Here is a 17558-nt window from a genome sequence, read left to right as displayed (position 1 = left end):
AGGATAGGTAGAAGAGTGGAATAGAAGTGAAGACAGATTTTATTAAGCAAATTCTGCCTGCCATGGATAGACACCTCCCTCTCCATGTACTAAGTCTGGCACTAACTTTATTGACCACCGGTTCCCAGAATTGTACCTTCCTTGGATTGCCTCCTACTTCTAACCCCAAGTACTTGAACGGTATCCTCATTGTATTGCAATTAAGAGTCTTGGCATAGGTTTCCAGAGTAAACCTATCAACATTTATCCCAACCAATTTTGATTTGTGGAAGTTGATTTTCAAACCAGAAACTAGTTCGAAGCATCTAAGAATCGTCTTTATAGTGAAAACATTACGGAAAGAATCCTCACACAAGAAGAGAGTGTCATCTGCAAATTGGAGCATGCTACACGTAATTTCCCTCCTCCCCACCTTTATACCTGTTAGCATATTTTGCTTAGACGCTTGTCTCACTAGATCGGCTAAACCTTCAACAACCACAAGGAACAAGAAAGGCGCCATAGGATCACCCTGCCTTAATCCTCTTGACGGTTTGAATTCCTCTGTTGGGCTTCCATTGACAAGAACTGAGATGGAGGACGATTCTAAGCATCCTCTAACCCACCTCACCCATTTGCTATGGAAGCCTAGCCTCTGCAACATATCAAATAAGAAGTCCCACCTTACCGAATCGTAAGCCTTCTCGTAGTCCACCTTGAAGCAAAGAGCATTCCTTCGATTCCTCCTAACCTCCTCCACCACCTCGTTTGCCACGAGCACCCTGTCTAGCAGTCCTCTATTCCTCAAAAAGGCCGATTGGTTTTCATCGATAATCAAATGAAGAACATTCTTCATACGACCAGCTAAGACCTTAGTAACGATCTTATAGAACATACCTACAAGGGATATAGGCCTGAATTGATCCAGTGAAAGAGGGTCACACACTTTAGGTACCAAAGCAATGAAGGAAGCATTACAACCTTTTGGAATAACCCCAGTCTCTTGAAATGAATTTACAGCTTCCATAACATCAGATTTAAGGACATCCCAGCAATTCCTAATGAACGTGAAGTTGAAACCATCCGACCCTGGACTCTTTGAACCTTCACACTGCCATACAACTTCTTTCACTTCTTCCTCTGTAAAACTCGAAACCATGCTTAAGCTGGTATCATGAGGAAGGGATTTGAACTCCACAGAGCCCAAATTTACACCGAAGTCTGGTGTAGCCGTAAACCTCTTTTCAAACAAAGCCTTAGCTTCCCTGCGAACTACTTCCGGTTCCTCACACCATTGCCCCCCAACCTGCACACCTTTGACTTCGTTTTTGAGTCTTCTCCACCTAATGGCCGTATGATAAAATTTGGAATTCATGTCCCCAAACTTATACCAGTTTGTTCTTGCTTTTTGTCTTGCAAGAGAGTCCAACTTATTATCAACCATTCTCAATTGGTTGAGTAATTCCATTCTTCTAATCCGATCGCTCTCCTCTAAAACATCATTATCATCCTTAACGTCAAGGATCTCAATATCCTTCAGGATTTGCTTTTGATTTGTCTGCAGACACCCAAACACATTCTTATTCCACACTTTGAGGTCTGCCTTCAAGTATTTTAATTTTTCCTTAAGGCTAGAAATGTTGTTTCCCTGTCCATTATACGACCCCCATTTCTCCTTCACAAACGCCTTGAACCCTGGCTCCATGAACCAAGCATCTATGGAACGGAATGGTTTAGGACCCCAATCTTTGGCCCAAGATTTTGCCACAATAGCGCAGTGGTCGGACACAATTCTTTGTTGCACATATTGTTTATAGAAAGGCCAAGTCTGAATCCATTCTTCAGAAACCAAGACTCTATCCAACCTGCTTTTAGCGGTTCCATTTGGTTTGAACCACGTATACTTTTTTCCCACACTTGGAATGTCCACCATACTGTTTGCGTCGATAAAACAATTAAATCCTCTTATTTCCTTCCTCTGACTTGACCCACCTGTGATTCCTTTCCTTTCATCCTCCCTTCTTACAGCATTAAAGTCTCCACAAAAACATCCAGCCATGTTCTGATAACTCCTCTTCAGTGAAGTTAAAGCTTCCCATAAAGTGATTTTTGCATTGTAGTTGCAGGCCGCATAGACATTAACCACAAAGCACATACAACTAGATTTAATGTGTTGACCTATCACCGCAATGAAACCTATCCCGACAACGTGCGAATCATAGCAGAATTTATCTTTATGCCACATTGATAACATGCTCCCTGCACCATTATCACCTTCAAAATGCACCCAGCCTATGTTACTATCCCCCCAAAGAGAGAAGCAGCGATTATCAGTAAAAGACACAGATTTTGTCTCCTGCAAACACACAAATTCCTCGCCCTCCTTGGCTATGCAATGTTTCAAATAATTAGCCTTAGTGCCCCCCCCCCCAAGCCCCTGATATTAAGATTGAGTATGATCATAATTCGACGTGACTAGTACCCTCCTCGGCGTTCTTCTTAACTTCCTTATCCCTTTCCTCCATACTTTCCAATTGAACTACAATGTTCACCTCCTCCCCGGAACACCTCACCCCTAATTGTTTCCCCGCAACCCAAATACGTTCAGATTCAGCTATATAATCTTCAACCCTTAATATGTTATTACAGTGTTCAATATCATTATCAGATTCAGCAAAGGAACATCGACTTAACCTGGATGATGAATTAACCCCATAATGCAGGGGCCCTAATCCTCCCTTAGACCTCCACCGCAGGCATGATGGTTTCGTACCTTGTTCCCATAGCCCTCACAGCCTCCGTACATTCTCCGATGTGATAGGTTCTTCATCCGCAATTCGCACGTCTTCGTCATTAATGGGGTCTCTGCTTACTGACGCAGAGCTGTCCACACTACTTGGTTCACCGTGGGACGCATTCTGGTTAGGCATATGGTTGTACATATCCATGTACCTCCCTCCAGAGAAATTAATCGAGGCCTCCATTGTCGGTTCGACACCTCCACCAGTCGTCGTCTTCGACGTCGTGACCTTCCCTTGCCCCGCCTTTCCGTGATCCACTTCCGCAGCAACCCTAACTCCTTGATTAGTTAGGCCCAAAACCCCGTTATAGTTAAATTGGGCCTCAGAAAGCAGGCCCACACTTAATTTGGGTAAAGGGGAGTTAAGGTTTTGAGAACAATGGACTAGGTCAGATAGAGCATTATGTATAAGTGAACATAAACAGTTGACTTTCTCTTGTACAGATAAAGTTGCCCCAAGAGCAGAACCCCCTGCTCACGTATTACCTTATTTGTATAAGGTACACTCTCTTTGCTCTGCCTCCCCCTTTCATACTGAGAGAATTGCCTTAATTGGCTCGACTTTATCTGTGGTGTCTTTTCGTTGTCTTCCTCATCCTCCTTTCCCCTTCGAGAGGTGCCGCCGGCATCAATGTCCCCCCCCCCCTCCGATGCTTTATCCGAAAAAACAGATTCCACGATAAAGGTGTCCGATGAAGATATGCTATCCGAGGAAGAAAGATTGTGTTCAGGGCAACTGCATGCTCGTCCTCCTTGATCGGTTTCCTCTTCAATAACACTGATATTGTATATTTGACCATTTATCTGATACCCATTTGTGATTCCGATTCTACTCATTTTGGTCACCCGTAATTGGATACGCACATATTCAAGGTTTTCCCACTGCCCAGTTACCTCATCAATGGATACCAGATCTGCCATGTCTCCAATAATGTTAGCCAAACAGTCCTTGTTCCAAAGAGGTAGAGGAAGGCCGTAATACCTCGCCCATACTAACCTATGGCTCGCTACAAAAGAGGCAGACCAAGGTTCTAAGTCTTCAAACACACTTGTAAACCAGCTTTTGTTCATCCTAATGATGTCTTCCATCCGTTCTCCTTCCTTAGGAGTCAAGAGAACAAAGTTATCACCCAAATATCTAACCTTAATCATTGACATGCCCCCTTTGATAACCTCTTCACTTAGAGACGTAAAATTTAGGTATGATACCATTCGCCCTACTGCAGTGGTTGTCATCCAAGGCAGAATTTTAGATGTGGTTTCAATACATGGACCTTTCCACTGATCCTGTGGAGATTTCCTAACAACTTCTGCATACGTGTACTTCAAAGTGTGGTTCCTACGTGCGCCCCTCCTCTTCACGTCTCTCCATTCCCCCTCTTCCTTCGATTGCACCTTTGTATGGGGGCGTTGATTCTTGCCCTTAACTCCCTCAAGAGATGTCCCAGCTTGTTGATAATACTCAGTTCTCCTATATTTTGGTAGATTAACATAAAATTTCATATTACCAATGAAGATTTGATCCAACTCCTTCTCCAGTTTAGACTCATTTGGAACAGAAAAGAATCTCACGAACCCAAACCGTCTTCCCCACCTGTTTCTACGTCTAGAGATGAATACCTCCTTCACCCTTGCCCACTGGAAAATCTTCAGCATATCGTATTCACCGTGAGAACTTGGGAAGTTTGAGAAGAAAAAAGTAGAGACTGAGTTAGAAGACGATTGAGGGTAATGTAATGTACGTTTTCCCCTTTGTTCCTCCCTCCGACCACCTTGGTGCTGACTCTGTTCTCCATAAGGATGTTGTTCACGCCGTTCTTGCCGTTCACGCCGTTCTCTGTTCTCCATTCAAGCTCAGGCAGTAGCTTTCCTTCAGCAAGCAAATATGAGAAAGACGAAAGGAGGCGCAGTGTATTGAATTATTTTTTTTAAAAAAAAAGGGTCGTTGTTTTTTAAGGATTTTCTTAAAATGTATTTTTATCTTTCTTTTGAATTTTAGCTTTTAGTTCTTAGAGGCATATTTGGTTATTGAATTTAAAATTATATATTACATTATTGAATTTAAAATTATATATTTACATTATTAAATTTAAAATTATATTTACAATTTATTAAAAATGGTGTAATTTAACTTTATAAATCAGTTTATAAAATTAGGTTACTTCTACTTATATATAATATATATATATATATATATATATATATATATATATATATATATACTATGAAATATTTTAATTCACTTATATATAATATACTTTAATCTATAATTTGATATTGATGTAGAATTTTTAACATAATTTAAACCTATGTTTTTACTCTACATTAATTTAAATTATTCTATAGAAGTAGGGTAAAACTGAAATTATATAGATTATATCTGAAGAGAGGCTGGGCTAGAAGAATTTATAAATATTATTATTATGGTAAACAGCTTTTGATGTTAATGTTTTGCATGAATAAAATATTCCTTTTATCCTTTCATTGTAACTCTCTTTACTAGCTTTTTTTTTGTATGTTCTTCGTTAATTTTGAAATAGTTTATTTCATCACATTGAAATATTTCAATTCTAACATATTTAAAAACTAACCATTTTATATATCTTATACAAATATCATTAAACATTATTATAAACAAATTATTAAATAACAACTGATTTTAAAGATAAAAATTAATTAATTGATATATTGATAAAAATAAATATTATTTTATAAATAAAAAGCTACACCCTTTTGAACATTCATCAAACCTTTTCAAACCTATCCAATTCTTAATCCTATCCTATTCGAACCTCTTTCATTCCGAAAAAGTTATTTTAAAACCTTGTTAATCACATTCTATACCTACTGGTTCTAACAACCAACACAAGAAAACTTAAAATAGTTTTGGATAAGTCAATGATTTATTTAGAGGAAGCCCCACCCCCCTCCATTCATTAACTTTTATTTCATAATATTTATTAATTACCATCAATTTTAATTTCAATTATAAGAAACATCAACAATGTTTTTGAAAAAAAAAACATTTAGATAAAACAATATCTTCTATCATTTCCTCGTTCTTTGGTGTTATCATAACCCTGTTATCTCCCATATACCTCTGTGTAACCATGATCATCCCTCCTTTAACTATTTCTTCACACAGCAAATCATAGTTGAGATATGGAGACAAACGGCCTACCACTCTATTAACCATCCAGGGTCTCACTTGTTATTGTATATAAAAAGAATGACTGTTTCAGTTACCTTGTAAGGATTTCTTCACCACATCTGCATAAGAATTTTTTTCTTTAAGTGGTCTCTGAACCTCCTTAGCTTTCCCTACCTCCTTACTCCTATACTTCATAGGGTCGTACCCAGATTGTTTCACAGATACTCTAGTCAAACCAGCCTCTTGTTCAACTACAAATTTTCTATACCTAGGAATGTTAACATGGAGTTTCATATTACCTATGTAAATCCGGTCCAACTCCGTCTCTAACTTTGCTACATTCTCCACATCTAAAAAAACTCACAAAATCAAATCTCCTTCCCCACCTATTAAGTTTGCGCGCTATGAAAACTTCATTCATCCTTGCCCATCTTTGAAAGATTTTGAACATATCAAATTCTCCATGGCTCCCTGGAAAGTTGGAGAAGAAAAAAGTAGAGTAACGATGAGATGGTTGTTGTTGTTGTTTACGTCCCTCATGACTCTTCCACAGACCCTCCCTCACTCTCACGTCCCTCATGTTATTCTATAAACAATGTAATTACATGTTATGTGACTTATATAAATTGTGTTATGCATCTCTTTGTCTAGCAACAATCCAAACTTTATAATTTTACGAGATGAGTGAAGTTACGAATTTACTTCAAATTATGACCAATGGGTGTATGTCCACAAACTATGATCTTTTAAATTTGACCCACACACTAAATATGCTAATATAATATAGGTTATCTTTTTGGTCTATATGTATTTTTAGAGAAAATTGATTTTTTTCGCTAGTCCAAATTTTAGACTTTGTAGATATTTTTAATAAGAAAATTATTGGAATTTGTCATATTTTATGCTAACTCATCGTTGACATGACATAGATGTTACATACATATATTTAATTTTATAATATACATTATTTTTTAATATTAACTTTTTGACAAATTAATTTTTATTATGTGAATTCCATTTGGATTCCACCAAGACGCGAATCTTGTATTAATCTTAATAAAAAAATGAATTGGAAAAAGAATGTTTTTGTTGCTCAAAATTGAATGCACTGAGTAACTATTTCAACATTTGTTTGCCATAAAGAAATTATCATGACATGAATTCAGAGCATAGTAAAATTTAAAGGGGATGCAAGAAGATATAGAAAAACACTTTCTCAATGTGTTCTTACCATTAGTTAGTGTAAAGGAGAAAAAGAAGCCAAATAGAAAATAGAAAATGGTTATATTAGAAGATCAAATTCTTGATATTGAAGTTACATAATATTGACAAAAAAAGAAGAATGTAAAGCAATCGATAATAATTTAATATTTTTTACTAATTAAAAAACAATAGCTTAATATCAATCCTCTAGTGATCTCATAAGGATTTTCAGCAACTCAACTAATCAACTACATACATATTCAAGGTTTTTTTTGTCTTCTTTGAGTCACTGTTTCTCAGAATCAGAATATCTCTTCTGCCAAAACTTGAATTGCAATGATCTTTGTTCTAGCATCTTCTCTACTTCTTCCATTGGAACCCCTTTGGTCTCAGGTACATAAACAATGACAAAGAAAATGGCCACAATGGCTACAATTCCAAACAACATGAATGTCCATGCTGTCCCAATAGCTTCTGTCAAGGACAAAAAGGATTCTGAAACAATGAGATTGGAAATCCAAACAGCTGTGGATGCTATTCCTCCACAAACTCCTCTATACCTCAAGGGATAGATCTCAGAGTTCACAACCCATGGAACAGTTCCCATTCCTGGTGAGAAGAATATTATGTAAAGAGCAAGTCCTATTAAAGCAGCCCAACCATATTTGCTAGGACACCCTCTAGTGTACCATGCTCTATGATCACTGCCACACAACTTCTTTGTAACATCATTGGATATCAAACATGCCCCGGGTAAAAGCTGCATATTTAATTGAAATTAGTGTCAATAAATATAAAATTATATGCATAGAGGTGTCAACATTTGCAATTGAAATAACTTGTTTCATTCCTTTCCCTCCCAATAACTGATAGTAACCTGACATGCAAAATCTTGCTATATGCATTATGTTGTCACAATTGGACTTGAAATAACTTCTTTTTTAGCCCTTCTCTCCCAATAATGGTAAGAGTGTTGTGAGCCACAAAATTGAAACATGGTGTTGGTAAGATGATGAAGGGTGGAATGGATTTACCTTGTCATCAGCAGCACAAAAACCACAAGATGGTGAAGCCTTTAGGCATGTCATGCAACTCCATTTACCAGGGTTCACAGCTGCATTGTAATCAGGACATGTGTTGTTGAACTGAGAGGTTTCAATGGAACTAACCATTGGAGAATGCATTTCACTTTCTCGAAAAGCAACAGTTAGCATAGCCAGGGAGAACACAACTCCACACAAACTTATCAGAGCAAGCTTTTTCCTCCCAGTCTTGTCAATGAAGTATATGCTCAGAATTGAACCAAATGCATTCAGGCCAGATGTGATGAGTGACAGAAGCAATGCTGTTCTGTTAGATGCAAAACCAGCCAATTGAACAATGGTGGGGCTGTAGTACATCACAGTGTTGATCCCCACAAACTGTTGGAAGATTAGAAGGCCTGTGCCTGCATATAAACCTCTTCTCACAGCTTTGGTTCTCAAAAGTTTTATCATGCCCACCTTCTCTGTTGATTTTGTTTCCTTGATTTCCATATCAATTGATTCCTTCAAAGCCTGAATTTCACCTTCAACTTCCTCAGACGGGTAAATCTTTTTCAGAATTGCTTGTGCCTCCTCTTCCCTACCCTGTGGGAACAACAATGTAACAACAATTAAGATTTACAATTTCACACATATCAATAACAATCCATCAATGATGCTAATCTAACCTTGCGGTACAGCCAACGAGGCGATTCTGGGAGTGTAAACATTAACAGAACTTGAATCAAAGCTGGTACTGCTGCTACCCCTAACATCCACCTCCATGTCCCTAGTGTCTGAACAACAAATTATGCACAAATTCATTTACCATACTACATGAACAAAAGAACACCAAAAGAAAAAGTTCAAACATGTATGTTAGAAATCTCAAATCGACTAAAGATAAGAACATTTCATAGTATATAAGTGAATTCAAACCTTACCTTATAAGTCAGTTTCATAAGGTTGAGTTAGACATAAAGTCCACTTCTTAATTCTTAATAATGTATGCACATGGAAATGGATTCTCTCTCATGTATGTTCAATTTCTTTTTTTTGTGACAGTTTCTTTCCTGGTAAACATTAAATAGCTAAGGCCTATCTAACACTATCAATAAGGAGAGATACATGACAACAATTTAGATGCATGTCCTTATATGTTTTTATTACTATTTTTCAATCAGTATTAAAAAAGTTTCACCTTAGTTTCCTTCTTCAGTCCATGGATTACAGAGATCAAACTCCAAATTTTGATAAGAGAATATCCTTAAAGACACTCAAGGAAATTGCAGGCATATAAAGAAAAAAAAAACATTTCATGAACACCAACATAGGTCAGGCATGTATCATATTTATGTATCAGAAATTTGTGAGAAAGTGAAAAGTGACAACACAGTTTCCCACCTTGGTGAAGGCCAAGTTGATGAGGTATGAGAGAAACTGTCCTCCTGTAACGAGAAAACTGTTAAGACTGACAAGGGCTCCTCTTACTCTGGTTGGTGAAGCCTCTGATATGTAGAGGGGTGATGTCATGGAAGCCATACCAACACCAATGCCAACAAATACACGACCCACGATGAGAACAACTGGGCTACTGGCAGCAGCCATAATAACAGACCCAATAAAAAAAAGGGCATCTGCTACAACAATTCCTTTCTTTCTTCCAAATCGATCGTTAATCCATCCTCCAACTGAAGCCCCTATGATTGCTCCAGCAATTGCAGTACTCACTATGGCTTCCTGTGATTTATTTTCCCCAAAGTTCACCATTCACACAAAATGAATATACCAAAAGTCATACATCACCATAAATTTGTTTTACAAGAAAGAACCACAGTTTCACATTAGCATAACTCAAAAAGTGTGCTAGATTTTGTAACACCCAGTAGTAATTTACTCACAATTCCAATTCAATAACACAAATACTATAGCACAACATGAAAAAGAAAAAAAAAATCTAACCTTTATGACAGATTTGAGCCATATAACTTTTAAACTATGAAACTAAATTAGATTTAAAGTGTTCCATAAGTTACTTCCTTTTCTTAAGGAAGTGTTTGATGATTGATTACGCAGGTTAAGAATATAAATAAGATTTGGGGGATTTTGAGTGGTTGCTGTAGCTGGTGCTCAATTTTGCTTATTTTGCTTTGTTGGCCAACACCCCCAACGGGACCAACGGAACATTTATTGTGCTAACACATGATTGGGACACAAGACACATGTCAACTTTTCAGGTGATAATACCCTTTACATTTTTTTAATTATTTCATATTATACTATAAAAAAACATGAAACATTTATTCATAGATGCACACATCTCCAGAAATATTAGTATTTATGTTCACTCTAACAATCAATTAAAAAAGTACTGTTGTAAAAATTATTATTTTTTAATTACATGTTCATTCATTCATAAATATCCATCACCATAAAAGCTTATTTTAAATTAATTTTTATAATTATAATTGGATTTATTGGCAGTTCATTCAATGTGGAAATAAAGGCTTAATAAAACTTACACTAACTGAATTCAGCCCTTAGATATACGCAAGGGTATTTGTTTGTTAATTATGGGAATAAAAAAACTGGGTTAGTTTAATAATAATAATTAAAAAATAGTAAATTTAGTTATGCATAGATTAATCTAATAATTATTAACTGGATCTCACCCCGTTAATGGGGATCAGGCAATTCAAAAGTTCGTGAACGAACATTAAAAATATTATCTTAAAAAAAAAATCTTAATCTTTACTTTTTAATAAAATTTCACTTCAAAGGCAAAAAGAAAATTTACCTTAAAATTAGTCAAAATGAAAGTGATTTTCAAAGGAAAACTTTAGGGGGGAAAAAGTATTATCTCGTTCCCAAACTATTTACGGTTTTAATCTCTTTAATCTGCCCTGAAATAAATGATGATTTTTTTTCCTTAATTTGGTGTTACAACCATCGTAATTATTTTATTATTCATTCAAAGTATTTCTTGAAAATAAGAAACTAATTAAATAAAATTATTTATAAAAAGATATATTTATGATTTCTCTTGTGTGTAAGTTGATTATAATTGTATGATGTTATTTGTGTGAGTATTTGCAAACAGAGAGCATGTAAGCAAGGGCATTAAAGTAGGTTTCAATTCAGAAGAATTTTGAATTCATTGAAAGACTGAAACTGCATGAATGGTCTGAGAGAAGATTGATATTACCTGAAGCCAAGTTTTTCTGTCAACTGCTTTGAACTCATCTCTGATATACAAAAGAGCCCCTGATATAACTCCTGCACTTACACAAACGCACCCCTCTTCATTATCAACCCAATAATTACAAATAAATTTATAATTAATTTTTTTTATTTTTTATTATTTACCAGTGTCATAGCCAAAGAGAAGACCACCAATTCCAGCAGAAAAAGCAAGGCGAAGAACATAAGGATTTTTCCATGAAAGAGATAAACATTCTCTGAAAGCTGAGATATCAGCCTCAGGCACACCACCTTCCATGGTTGAAGGGTGTTAAGAGGAGAAAATCGGAAGAGAAAGAGAGAAGAAAACAACGTTGGTGGTTTTTGTTTGAGCAAGAGACTTCAATGGTAGTGTATTTATAATGGCACAAATACGTTGTGATGACAAGTTTGAACACTAATAATAGAGTTAAAATGGTTTTTTCTTTCACTTCTTTGTTGTCCGATGTTAAGGATGAATTTTTTTTACAGAGAAATTTTTGGAAGGATATACTTTTTAATCATAATAACTGTGTCTTTTAAGATGTTCTTAATTGTTGAAAAATATTGTTGATTAGATGATAAATACGATTTTCTATTAGATTTTCAGTTATAACATATCATCTTTTATAATATTTTAGATTTTTCAGTTATAACTTTTAGTTGTAATTGTTTTACCTCTCTATTAACTACTCTGTCAATTATATTTGATAGTATTATCAATATAATTATTTTTAATTTTTATATTTATTTATGTGCTATATAAATATAGTATAATGAAAAACAATTTTTTATTAATAAATAAGATATATAAAACTAATACCATGTAATAATCAAGAATATCTTTACTCCTATGTTATTAGTAAATTTTCACAATACATATAATTTATTTTTATTTTAACCTTTTTTAATCCATGCCTTTGATTTTGACATATGAGATAGAGAACGTAAAACAGAAAATTATCATTGTCTGGTTGAAAGGTGAAGGGTGAGTGTTTCATTTTCATGAACTATTTTAGGTCTAAAATTTGAAAAGTTATATCATCTTGTTTTTAGTATTACAAAGTGGATTTTAAGTCTAACTTAACCCCATAAAAATCGGTTTGTGAAGTGAGGTTTGCACCCACTTAACACATTCCCTTACTTCGAGACTACCAACTCGTGCGTGAGACTATATATTATGGGTGGTCCGATAGCAGCCCAATAGCGGGTGACACGATAGATCCAACACAAACAATTGCTAGGATAGACTTTAAAATGACTCTAATACCATATTACAAAGTGGACTTTAAACCTAACTCAACCTCATAAAACCGGCTCATGAAGTGAGGTTTGCACCCACTTTAACACCTAGTCTATCATTTTGATAACTTCATTTCAATTTTCTTTTAAAATTTAGTTATAATGTGGGTATATCCCTCTCATTTCCATTTAAAAATACTACTTTAATAACTAAAGTAATAATAATATAATGAAGTTTTCATCAGATTTTGTTTTTAATATATTATAATTTTTTCAATTTTTATTTATGAGAAAAAACACTTAATTTTTTATTTTATTTTAAAGAGATATAAAATATTGTTTTCGTAAAAAATATAAATAGATTGCTGAAAATTTTATAACAAATGCATGATTTATAATATTTTGGTTAAAAAAATAGTGGATTTAATTCTATAGGGGTCCACAAAGTTTATTAGAACAGTGAAAAAGTCGATAAGTCAACTTGGTCGGCTTATAGAGCACATTAGGTCTATTTTTGTTTCAGTGAAATAAAACTGAATTTGAAAAATGTTGGAAATATAAATTTTTTATATAATATACTTTAAAAATAAAAAAAGTGATAAAAATAGAAGAGAAGAGTGTGAGCTAAAATTAGTAACGTAATTGATAAAGACACAAATAAAAAATTATTACATAATTTATTTTATTTGGATAATATAGTTCTGGATATTGATTTATGTACAGACACAGAAGGTTGGTTTTTTCTTTCTTATGTGTAAGTTTTATCTGTTCAAATTCTGATGTAAGAGTCTATTTTTTCTTTCTTTTAGGAAACCATAAAGATTATTTATTCTTCTATAAATGTACAAGTTAAAAAGATAATAAACCATATTTTGTTTATTGAAAAAATATGTTACTCCACGTAATCTAATTAATACTGTTTGAATTGATTTGGTTACTTATTTAATTTTATTTTAAATTTGAATTATGTTTAATATTTAATTTTATTAAAATGATATTAAAAATATTTAAATAATAAAGTTTAAAAACATATATAATTTGTTAAAGATAATATTAAAAAATATATGTGATTGTTATTTTAATTAAAAGTTATATAGATAAGTTATTCAATTACTTATTTTACTATATAAATAAATTATCCTTTCTTTATTCATTAAAAGATAAAATTATTTAATTAAATGTAATACCAATAATTATAAAAAAATGTGTTTCTTTTTATAGAGAGAAGCAATCATTAAAAAAATAGAAAAAAAATAATTAATTACTATCTTAATTAAATTAGATATTATTGGACAGAATAAAAAGTAAAATTTGTTATTAATAAAAATTTTAAATTAATTTTTAAATTGATATCTAATTAATTATCAATGTTTTAACTATTTTAGTTTTTAAAATTGATTTTTATTTAATGATTTTGTTATAATGCAATATATTTAAGTTGTCTAAATGATAATAGAAAGTTAAACTCCTCCTAAATACTTGAAATAACTTCATAATTAATTCTTAAAACCAAATTATTAATTAAATTAAAAGAACATATAAGTTCATTTACCCATGAGTTGGTAACAACTATACCTTTTTTAGGTTTAATTTTTTAATCCTTTTTAGAGAATGTGATCTTATTTTTGTGATGTAAGCCTCTCCCTAGGTGATGCTTTTTAGTATATGAAAGATAAGCTAATGCTTTTGAAGAAGGATAGAGTAGGGTCAAGCAGGTATGAACCAAATTTTGATTTTTTTTCCATATATTTTTTTTTATGTTTTTTTCATATAATATTTTAACAGGACTTGTTATCTTCGTGAGTTACGTGAATTTTTTTTATAAGGGTCTTAAATATCCTTATTTATTATATTTATTTTTAACTCATAAAAAAATACCTTTTCAGATTTATATATAGAAAATTTGATGGCTACATTGACACATTTTTTCAATTTTAAATTTCAGCTCAATCAAGCATCTTACTTAAATTCCAAATAATTTTACACCCATAACTCTATCTTATTTTAGTTGGTTCATAGTAAAAAAATTAAACGCCAGAGACTTACAAAAACTTTTCTTTTTTTCTCTCTCTATCTCTCCCAACTCCTATTCATTCTTTTCTCTCTTTTAATTTTCTCTCTCAATCTTCATCTATTTTAGAATATGATCGCACCATGCTATAGCTGATGAGTTAAGGAACATTTCTATCCGATCAAATTTTTAAACAAAGTAAATTCATTTTTTGCTCTAAAGATCCTTTATTCTCTATTTTTTCTTAGGATTTAGTCATCAATTTTGGTGAAATCAGTTGATAAGAGTAATCTTCTTCATTGTCATTTGTCACAAAAACAAGAGTAATACTAACTTTATTGTTAGCGAGACAAATTAAAGGAACATGTACTCTAACTTCTGTAATTTTCACTTGTTGTGGAATCAAACTGCCATTGATTTCACAATTTCCAATGAACCTTGCATTTTCAATTTCAATAATCTCATACTCTGGTTAGATCAGTAAAATATATACCCCTTTAATTTGTTTGGATAACCAATGAAATATACATTGATTGTTCTTGCATCCACTTTCTTTTCTTGTGGATTATAAACGCTTATTTATGTTTGGCAACCCCAAATATTCAAGTGCCTTATATTGGATGTTCTATTAGTCTACCGTTCGAAAGTTGTCTTAGGAATTGCCTTACTAGTAACCCTACTTAAAAAATATGTGGCTGCTTTCAAGGCATACATCCATAAAAATATGGATAAAATTACTTAACATACTCCTAACTATATTCATTAATGTTTTATTAAGCCTTTTTGATACATTATTTTGTTGTGTTGTACCTGACTTTGAGTATTATGCACAAATGTCATGTTTTTGAAGAAATTAAGCAAATGGATCTAAGTGTTGCCTAGTTTCATCATACCTTTAATAATACTCACCACCTTTACCCGACCTGACAACTTTCACCTTTCTATCGAATTGACTATTTTTTATTCAAAAAATTTCCAAGACATCCACTGCTTAAGATTTCTCATGTCATAAGTAGACATGACCATGACGTGAATATTCATCAAGATGATGAAATACCTTTCTTTTCCAAAAGAATTAACATCAAAAGGCCCACATATATTAGTGTGCAACTATTTTAAAAGCTAAGTAGTTTTTGTAGTCCATTTCTTTGCGTGTTTTATTTGTTTTCCATTTATACCATCAACATAAATATTTAGATTAATAAAATCTAGATTTTGAGGAATTTCATTCTTTATTAATATTTTCATCCGTTTCTAGAAATTTGACATAAGCATTTATGCCACAAAAAATCAGAGCATTCATTTACTAAATTATCTTTAGTGTCAAGATTATGATGTAAAGGCATAAGCGTTTAAGCATATAAACCATAAGAAATAATACCAATACCAATATCAATGAGATGATTGTTCTTAAACAAACTAAAACATTTATTACCAAAATTTAAATAGTATCCAATAACATTAAATTTAGACAACAAAACCAAATTCCTAAATAAACTAGGTACATAAGAGGTTTCCAATAAATCAAAAGGATATTTAATGTAGAGGATTAAATGATAAGTCTTGGTTGCTTTCACTAGAGTTCTCACCTTATTCCCCATGAAAACAAATGTTTCATTTGACCTTATAGGTTGGATCATAACAATTTTTTTTGCATCATATTAAAAACATGAGTAGTACATCCAAAATCAATCTATCATATATCATGGGAAACTTCATCTAAATTTAATTCAAAACATACATAAGCATTAAGCTTACCCTTCTATTCGAACCTTACATTTTGGGCAATTTTTCTATAAATGTCTAGATTTCTCACATAAATAACAATATTGTCATTTAATTCTTTCTTCTGAATTTTCATTGATATTGGATTAACCTTTAACATCATTTTTCCCTTATGATGTTTCTTTACAAATTTCTTTCTAGCTCATTTATTTTCTTGATGGCTAACACAGTGAATTGAGTTACTTCCCTAATTTTTAAGTCTCGTTTCTTCTTGAACCAACATGTTATGCAAATCATGCACCTTCAATTTATCATTCATGGTATTTTTTGGACATTTGAAACAAGTTATACTTAGATGGTAATGAGTTCAAAATAAAATGTACAACGAAGTTCTTATTCACAATCATTTCCAAGGTGTTAAGTATTTGCTACAATGTTTATCATTTCAATAACATGTTCATGCATAATACATGACTCATCAAATTTCATGAAGGTCAATGCACTCATTAATGTCTCAACAAGAGACTTAACATGTGTTAAAGAATGCTCTCCCACAAACCCATAAACTATTTGACAATTTCAATTTTGGTAAGAGTTGTCTTAATATTGTTTGAGATAGTCATCCTTATGAACATTAAGCTAAGTTTGATTGCTCATTCTCAAGCTTTATAATAGGTTTCTATTCATTGTTGGTAGAGTCAATAATAACAACAAGTTTATCTTCCAATATATCAAGAACACTAAGGTAAAATAAGACTTACTCATTCTAGTAAGAGAAATTACATCCATTAAAATTGGACTAACAATACACAAGAACTTATCAAATTTAGAACGAGTGCTTCATACTAAAATTTCACAAGGTGTTGAGTCATAAAAACACATGCTTTACACATTAATTCAAACCACAATTCAAGTATATTGGTCTCCTTTAAGTGATTCATCAACATACAATATTGATGTTAACATAATTATAACATAAATGACAATTAAAACATATCTATCAATCAGAATTAGATACTACCTTTGGGTACATAAGTAAAACTACTGGCCCACATAAAATTATCTACAATTATATTTATTAATTATAAAAATAAATAATCAACCTATTCATAAATGCCAAATGACTTTCAATGTACTTAAACCAATAAAATATATACTATAACATCTTTTATTTTATAAGTAATTATATTATCATTAATTTAGAAT

The 17558-nt window shown here is 32.7% G+C and overlaps 2 protein-coding genes across 2 annotated transcripts; both read right to left on the bottom strand.

The window, feature by feature from the left end:
* Nucleotides 1-3163: 3163 nt before the first annotated feature.
* Nucleotides 3164-4627, bottom strand: LOC137822410 (uncharacterized). The gene has a single exon (XM_068627297.1). It carries the CDS (start codon nucleotides 4625-4627, stop codon nucleotides 3164-3166), a length of 1464 nt encoding a protein of 487 aa, XP_068483398.1.
* A 2658-nt stretch (nucleotides 4628-7285) lies between these two features.
* LOC137822973 (probable inositol transporter 2) lies at nucleotides 7286-11725 on the bottom strand. The gene is made up of 6 exons (XM_068628033.1): nucleotides 11522-11725; nucleotides 11361-11431; nucleotides 9560-9895; nucleotides 8845-8952; nucleotides 8168-8761; nucleotides 7286-7893 (listed from the first exon to the last, which is right to left on the bottom strand). Exons 1-6 carry the CDS (start codon nucleotides 11652-11654, stop codon nucleotides 7420-7422), a joined length of 1716 nt encoding a protein of 571 aa, XP_068484134.1. The 5' UTR covers nucleotides 11655-11725; the 3' UTR covers nucleotides 7286-7419.
* Between the last annotated feature and the right edge of the window lie 5833 nt (nucleotides 11726-17558).

This window comes from Phaseolus vulgaris, chromosome 9 (genome assembly GCF_000499845.2).
Source record: "Phaseolus vulgaris cultivar G19833 chromosome 9, P. vulgaris v2.0, whole genome shotgun sequence".
Lineage (NCBI taxonomy): Eukaryota > Viridiplantae > Streptophyta > Magnoliopsida > Fabales > Fabaceae > Phaseolus > Phaseolus vulgaris.
The sequence above is the reverse complement of the archived record's forward strand: the minus strand, read 5'-3'. Positions and strand labels throughout refer to the sequence as shown.

What these genes read in the sequence shown, in the direction of transcription:
- LOC137822410 (XM_068627297.1), bottom strand. Translation starts at nt 4,627, where the DNA reads ATGGAGAACAGAGAACGGCGTGAACGGCAAGAACGGCGTGAACAACAT.
- LOC137822973 (XM_068628033.1), bottom strand. Translation starts at nt 11,654, where the DNA reads ATGGAAGGTGGTGTGCCTGAGGCTGATATCTCAGCTTTCAGAGAATGT. An exon ending in TCTCTTTGGCTATGACACTG is followed by an intron (nt 11,432 to 11,521) that starts GTAAATAATAAA and finishes GTGTAAGTGCAG; the next exon opens with GAGTTATATCAGGGGCTCTT. An exon ending in ACAGAAAAACTTGGCTTCAG is followed by an intron (nt 9,896 to 11,360) that starts GTAATATCAATC and finishes AATAAATCACAG; the next exon opens with GAAGCCATAGTGAGTACTGC.